Source organism: Cydia amplana, chromosome 5 (assembly GCF_948474715.1).
Source record: "Cydia amplana chromosome 5, ilCydAmpl1.1, whole genome shotgun sequence".
NCBI lineage: Eukaryota > Metazoa > Arthropoda > Insecta > Lepidoptera > Tortricidae > Cydia > Cydia amplana.
The window spans coordinates 19,992,223-20,000,445 of record NC_086073.1 but is presented as its reverse complement, the minus strand read 5'-3'; the positions used below and the strand labels follow the sequence as shown (position 1 = coordinate 20,000,445).

The 8,223-nt window shown below is 39.7% G+C and overlaps 1 protein-coding gene across 1 annotated transcript; it reads right to left on the bottom strand.

Annotated features, from left to right (window-relative positions):
• Positions 1-5,914: 5,914 nt before the first annotated feature.
• LOC134648533 (uncharacterized) lies at positions 5,915-7,313 on the bottom strand. Its single transcript, XM_063503055.1, has one exon. It carries the CDS (start codon positions 7,311-7,313, stop codon positions 6,066-6,068), a length of 1,248 nt encoding a protein of 415 aa, XP_063359125.1. The 3' UTR covers positions 5,915-6,065.
• Positions 7,314-8,223: the final 910 nt, after the last annotated feature.

Genomic DNA, 8,223 nt, shown 5'->3' with positions numbered 1-8,223 from the left:
TAAATGTCTGCTAGTGCACGAAAATACTAACGACCTTTTTTCCTACGTCCAGTTGACCTAAGTTTAAAATGTATAAATTGCGAAACTTGTAACGACATGTGTCCCACGTTTAGCTGACCTAAGTTTAAAAAGTCTACCGTACCGCGAAGAAATTCAAAGGTGTATGTGAAGTCCCCAATCCGCATTGGGCTAGCGTGGGGACTGCCGTACGAAACTGATAATTTTATTTAACATCACGATTTTTGGTCCTTCATGAACTGTCAAAAGTGACGTTTCTTCAAATAAAAACGTCACTTTTGACACTTGTATGGATGGGATATGTCAGTGTCAAACAAGTGACTAAAGTGACGTTTTTTTTTAGAAACGTCACTTGACACTTGTATGGATGGGATATGTCAGGGTCAAACAAGTGAGAAAGGTGACGTGTTTTTAAGAAACGTCACTCTTGACACTTGTATGGATGGGATATGTCAGTGTCAAACAAGTGACAAAAGTGACTTTTTTTAAAGAAACGTCACTTTTGACAAGTATGGATGGGCTATGTCAGTGTCAAACAAGTGACAAAAGTGGCGTTTTTGAAGAAACGTCACTCTTGACACTTGTATGGATGGGATATGTCAGTGTCAAACAAGTGAGAAAAGTGACGTTTGTTTTTAAGAAACGTCACTTTTGACACTTGTATGGATGGGATATGTCGGTGTCAAACAAGTGACAAAAGTGACTTTTTTTTAAAGAAACGTCACTTTTGACATGTATGGATGGGATATGTCAGTGTCAAACAAGTGACAAAAGTGACTTTTTTATTTAAAGAAACGTCACTTTTGACATGTATGGATGGGCTATGTCAGTGTCAAACAAGTGACAAAAGTGACGTTTTTGAAGAAACGTCACTCTTGACACTTGTATGGATGGGATATGTCAGGGTCAAACAAGTAAGAAAAGTGACGTTTGTTTTTAAGAAACGTCACTTGTATGGATGGGATATGTCGGTGTCAAACAAGTGACAAAAGTGACTTTTTTTAAAGAAACGTCACTTTTGACATGTAAGGATGGGATATGTCAGTGTCAAACAAGTGACAAAAGTGACTTTTTTATTTAAAGAAACGTCACTTTTGACATGTATGGATGGGCTATGTCAGTGTCAAACAAGTGACAAAAGTGACGTTTTTGAAGAAACGTCACTCTTGACACTTGTATGGATGGGATATGTCAGTGTCACACAAGTGACAAAAGTGACTTTTCTATTTAAAGAAACGTCACTTTTGACATGTATGGATGGGCTATGTCAGTGTCAAACAAGTGGCAAAAGTGACGTTTTTTTTAAGAATCGTCACTTTTGACACTTGTTGACACTGATATATCCGATCCATATCGTTTCTATAACTAACATTTGACGTATCTCAACTGACCTAAGTTTAAAATGTATAAATTGCGAAATTTCTAACGACATGTGTCCCACGTTTAGCTAACCTAAGTTTAAAAAGTCTAGTGTACCGCGAAGACATTCAAAGGTGTATGTGAAGTCCCCAATCCGCACTGGGCTAGCGTGGGAACTACCGTACGAAACTGATAATTTTATTTAATATCACGATTTTTGGTCGTTCATGAACTATCAAAAGTGACGTTTCTTCAAACAAAAACGTCACTTTTGACACTTGTACGGATGGGATATGTCAGTGTCAAATAAGTAACTAAAGTGACGTTTCTTCAAAAACGTTACTTTTGACATGTATGGATGGGCTATGTCAGTGTCAAACAAGTGACAAAAGTGACGTTTTTGAAGAAACGTCACTCTTGACACTTGTATGGATGGGATATGTCAGGGTCAAACAAGTGAAAATGTGACGTTTTTTTAAGAAACGTCACTCTTGACACTTGTATGGATGGGATATGTCAGGGTCAAACAAGTGAGAAAGCTGAAAGTTTTTTAAGAAACGTCACTAATACACTTGTATGGATGGGATTGTCGGTGTCAAACAAGTGACAAAAGTGACGTTTTTTATGAAACGTCACTATTGACACTTGTATGGATGGGATTGTCGGTGTCAAACAAGTGACAAAAGTGACGTTTTTTATGAAACTTCACTATTGACACTTGTATGGATGGGATATGTCAGTGTCAAAAAAGTGACTAAAGTGACGTTTTTTTTTAGAAACGTTACTCTTGACACTTGTATGGATGGGCTATGTCAGTGTCAAACAAGTGACAAAAGTGACGTTTTTGTAGGAACGTCACTCTTGGCACTTGTATGGATGGGATATGTCAGTGACAAAAGTGACTTTTTTTAAAGAAACGTCACTTTTGACATATGGATGGGCTATGTCAGTGTCAAACAAGTGACAAGAGTGACGTTTTTTATGAAACGTCACTATTGACATGTATGGATTGGATATGTCAGGGTCAAACAAGTGAAAATGTGACGTTTTTTTAAGAAACGTCACTCTTGACACTTGTATGGATGGGATATGTCAGTGTCAAAAAAGTGACAAAAGTGACTTTTTTTTAAAGAAACGTCACTTTTGACATGTATGGATGGGCTATGTTAGTGTCAAACAAGTGACAAAAGTGACGTTTTTGAAGAAACGTCACTCTTGACACTTGTATGGATGGGATATGTCAGGGTCAAACAAGTGAGAAAGCTGAAATTTTTTTAAGAAACGTCACTAATACACTTGTATGGATGGGATTGTCGGTGTCAAACAAGTGACAAAAGTGACGTTTTTTACAAACGTCACTATTGACACTTGTATGGATGGGATATGTCAGTGTCAAACAAGTGACTAAAGTGACGTTTTTTTTTAGAAACGTTACTCTTGACACTTGTATGGATGGGCTATGTCAGTGTCAAACAAGTGACAAAAGTGACGTTTTTGAAGAAACGTCACTTTTGACATGTATGGATGGGCTATGGCAGTGTCAAACAAGTCACAAAAGTGACGTTTTTTAGAAACGTCACTCTCGACACTTGTATGGATGGGCTATGTCAGTGTCAAACAAGTGACAAAAGTGACGTTTTTGAAGAAACGTCACTTTTGACATGTATGGATGGGCTATGGCAGTGTCAAACAAGTGACAAAAGTGACGTTTTTGAAGGAACGTCACTCTTGACACTTGTATGGATGGGATATGTCAGGGTCAAACAAGTGAGAAAGGTGACTTTTTTTTTTGATATTGACTTTCAAAGTATTGTCATTAGGCTTTTTGAACGTAGCTATTTTAAGCGTAGCAATTTTAAAAGTATTGGTCTCAAGTTATTTGTTATTTATTTTGATTTCTCGCAAAGCACTTGTTATTATTCCAATATTTTTTTGATAACACGTGTTAAATAAACAGATAATTGTAGAAATATAAAATTTTCGAGTGTAGGATGAATAAACATATTTTTTAAGCATAAAATAAAAAATAAAAAATCATAATAAATAGATCTCACGGTATCCGAGTGGTGCAAATTTCCATATCAATTGAGATTAATATTATGACCTAATCATCAAATTTTCGAATTGTGTAGGAATTTTTAAGTTACATTTATATCGATTATTTAAAAAATAACTATAGATTGAGCTTACTGTACACAGCTCACAGGAAACTCTCGGGATTTCTTTGTTATTAATCATGAACTAACTTAAGACATATAATTGATACATTATCCCGACTGTATGACTTAGTCTGTATAGTGTTCTAGATATTGACCCTAGGGTCATTAATTTCATGAAGAGCTCAATTACGGTACTCGAGATAATCGTATCGTGGGCATCTGTAAACCCTAAATATTGATTAGAAAAAGCTTTCGAGACTGTACGAATTAATGCAAGCAAAATTTTTTCTTCCCCCGCCTACTCTTTTGCGGTAGACCCTTAGATTGAGACATTGTGGGAGTGGCGCCCCCTACGCAGAGTTTCGCGTAATATTCCCTATTGACAGTTTTTCATTTAGGAAGCGCTAGACTGGTGGCCTAATAGCCATCCATCTTGTTAGTCCTGACTACTTTAATCAAGCTCCATAACTCAAACACTAAAAAAGCCTAGTAACAGTCTAGTATTGTTCCCTGACGTCGTTCCCTCACATAATTGGCTCCCTCACATGCCTGACGTTTTTCCCATAGCCCACCATTTTAGGACGCCGATTGTTGCCCAATATGGCGTCGTTAACGAGCGCCATATTAGGCGCCGGCGCTCGCGCAGCCAAATAAGGGCTTATGTCGCTTTGGTGATTATTGATGATTTGTGGCGTTATCTATGAAAAGGGATCTTATTGTCGATGGCGCTTACGCCATTATTAACGATGCTCCGATATAAATACAATGCCGCGCGACGCTGTGCGGCGTAAGCGCCATCGACAATAAGGTCCCTTTTCGTAGATAATGCCCCATTTGGGGTTTTGGATGTGTGGTTTGTAAATATGGCAGTAGCAGAAATAGCTACGTGAGAGATGTGCATGAAATACTTGTAATTATATATCTGGAGGCACGGCAGTGCCCCCGCCAAGTCCAGCAAAACAAAGAGGCACTTCATTAATGATGAAATTTGTGTATTTACAGCCAGCATCAATAAAATCGCATCAAACGGCGCGCCAAAAGCATCTGGGGGCCTAGACAAGTTGACAATCGTTTGCAGAAAACGAAACGAATCTATCTTGGCTGACATCTTCTAATGGGGTTGGCCAGTCGAAGCTGTCAATCCCTAAAATTGGGTCAAAATCTTGTTTTTTTTTTGTTGGAATTTTAAGGCATTCAGCCCTTTAAGGTAAATCTCAACAAAACCAGAGAAAGGGGCAAGCTATGATGGCGATCTATGCAAACCTTTGACAGTTGCCAACCCCATTGATTTAAGGTCAACCAGGGCAATTGCAACTATGGGGCAAATGCAACTACTCTCACAGTAATAGTAATATATAAAAAAGGCATTTCTAAAGAATTTACCTATTTTTAGTTTTACGGTATTTTGTTTTTTTTTTTTCTTCACAAAAGACTCTCATTCAAAAGATGTTCATTCAACTTCTTTGTGCGCCCACGTGGGTCTATAACTCATTTAAATGTTCACAGACCCTAGGGGAGACTATACTGAATACCGAAGCCATATTACTATCTCTCTCTCACTCTTGCTACGGCCACGTAAGCGTGAACGAGAAAGCAACCCCGATCGTCAGTTTGGTTTGCGTTTATAAACAGAATGAAATCGAAAGGTTTTGTCCATCAATCATAGGAACCTGTTTGGACAAAACATCTGTAAACATATTAACCCCTTTGACATTCCGTCTCTGTCGTGTTTGAGTGATGGAGAGAGATGGGTAATGCATGTAGGTCGTGTATAATAGGGAACATTGTAATCGTACAGCCACCTGCAATAGTTATTTATGATACAAGTGCGGAAAAGAGGAAATTCGAAACGAGTGGCGACAAATTAAAACACGACCGAAGGGAGTGTTTTAAATACAAATACAAAATACAAATACAAATAATTTTATTGAGAAAAGTATAGTACAGTGGTTGCTCTTAAAGACTAATAATTTATAAAGACAAGTGATTTACAAATGCCTGAACTAGGATTCCCTGTGTTTCAGGCAGCAAAGGACAATATTAATTATTTATTACTTATTCACTTAATTATAAACTATAGGTATGGTACACAATATAAGTCTTATTACCTAAACAAAAAGTGGATTCTTAAGTTCCATTAACTATCAGAGTACAGTAGGTAATCATTTTACGACTATTAGTAAGTTCTCTGTATCATCGTACGTCATCTATTGAAGGGCGTTGCTATTAAGACGTGTCTTATTGGTGTTAAGTAAAATTGCTTGTTGGACATTTTTGGTCAAGTACAGCATACTATTTTCTGCATCAGCAGAATTATAAACGGGGCCAAAGTCAATATTGCGTAAATCATCTCCAAGTTTGTTTATATTTAAACAGCGGCGAACATGATGTTTGCAGGTTTCCACATCGCATGCTTTAGACTCTGATACAGAGAAACTATCTAGGTCAGAAAATATGCTATTATTCATAGGTAGTTAAATTAATGAAAGTGAATGAAGTGCTATAAAAGTATGTGAAAAGTTAGCGCTCCTAGGCGCCTTCATAATCTATAGAGTTTAAATACCTTTTTTCGGCCATTTTTCTAGCTGGGCAGTCGGCTTCGCCTGTTTGGTGGTTGCATGGTTTCTTGTAGTACGAGCATGTTGCACATTTTGGTGCTTCGTCCTTTTTTGTGCATTCCTTAAATGAGTGACCCGCTTCGCCGCAGTGGCCGCAGATGTGAGTCTCCATTTTGCAGGTCTTCGCTGCATGATTGTAAAGCTGACATTTGAAACAGCGCGTAACCAAGGTGAAATCCCTAACAGGGCACGATGACCAATTCACAAAAACTCTGTCGTTCGTAATTAAGGCCTTGCGTATCGCCCCAGAAACTTCAATTATATAATTACAGGTCTCGGCGTCCTTTTTTCCGGATTTGTGACTGAGCTTAGTGGAAGCCATAAATTTTTCGAGCGACCAATCTTGTAATTTATCGGCTAAGTTTTGATGGAATATGCACTTGAGGACTTCAGGTTCCTGCATGTCCGCGGGAACTCCAATGACTACAATTCTGGGCTTGCGTTTTTGTGGCTCGTCAACGGTGAGTCCAGAGGTCATAAGCTGCGCCGATTGCTTGAGTTTTATTACGTCTTCTTTTGAGTCAGTGCTTATCACTACACCGCCGTTTTTGATCTTGCGCAACCCTCTCACGTGCAGCTTCATTTCTTCGGGCCGGATAATCCTTTGAACGAGAGATTTTGTCTCCTCACTCGATTTCAACTTGTCAACCGGATAGATTGCGACTGAGCTAATGTTAGACGGTTGAACGTACCTCGTTCCATTTTTCTTCAGGGCGTCGGCAAACGATACAGGTCCCGAAACTTGTCGGCTGGATTCCTCAATAGACTCCTTTAGTTCTTGGATGCGTTGTACGAGGTCCATTTTTTCCTGATGCGCTTGGCGAGACTGATATGCTTGGACTGCGTGGCTTTTTAGGGATTGGTATTCAATAGCCATTTGTGAGGCTAAGTGGCTCACGTTGCGACACAAGTTGTTAATTCTGATCTTCTGGTCAGTGTTAAGTTTACCTTCTGCAGATGTAGAGCATACGTCGTGGAGGTTCAGTTCGATCTTTTTCAGCCAGGTCTGGATGTCACTCGTAGGAAATACCTTCGGGGGCTCTTCTTCCTGCTGCATGTTTGCTGGTGCGGGCCCGGGCGGGCCGGGCTGCGGCGTGGGCGTTGAGGGCGGGCTGCGGCGTGTTAGTCCACTCCGATTAAATGGACTATTCTCCGACATTTTTCGCTTCAAATCGACACATCTTGGTTCCAACACACAGCTAACCTCATCGCCGGTCCGAAACCCCTCTGAATTGCAGTTACGAATACAGTACGGTTACCATCAGTTTGTCACTGACATAAACGCCGTCGAGAACGTAATTTACTTTCTATACATCCCGTTTGCACTAATATGCGAGTGCGAGCGAGATGTATAGAAAGTAAATTACGTTCTCGACGGCGTTTATGTCAGTGACAAACTGATGGTAACCGTACAGGACTGTGCCCTCCAGCACCCAGCCCTCAAACGCCCTCTGCACAACGGGCGAAAAATCGATCTAGCTAGGTATTCTCTCTGGGAAAACGCGCATTTTTAGGGTTCCGTACCCAAAGGGTAAAAACGGGACCCTATTACTAAGACTCCGCTGTCCGTCCGTCCGTCCGTCCGTCTGTCACCAGGCTGTATCTCACGAACCGTGATAGCTAGACAGTTGAAATTTTCACAGATGATGTATTTCTGTTGCCGCTATAACAACAAATACTAAAAACAGAATAAAATAAAGATTTAAGTGGGGCTCCCATACAACAAATGTGATTTTTGACCGAAGTTAAGCAACGTCGGGCGGAGTCAGTACTTGGATGGGTGACCGTTTTTTTGCTTGTTTTGCTCTATTTTTTGTTGATGGTGCGGAACCCTCCGTGCGCGAGTCCGACTCGCACTTGGCCTGTTTTTTTGAGTTTTTATATGTTTTCCGAGCAAAGCTCGGTCTTCCAGATATTTTTATCCGCATTAATGCTGCAACAGTAAACGCAGTCGAAATCTCAATGGAACCTTAATGGTTAATATACCGGTTAATATATATATCCACATTTGGCTACCGAGGAATGCTCATTAAGCGTGAAAGGAGGACCTTAATGAGCTCATTGAAGAC

What these genes read in the sequence shown, in the direction of transcription:
- LOC134648533 (XM_063503055.1), bottom strand. Translation starts at nt 7,313, where the DNA reads ATGTCGGAGAATAGTCCATTTAATCGGAGTGGACTAACACGCCGCAGC.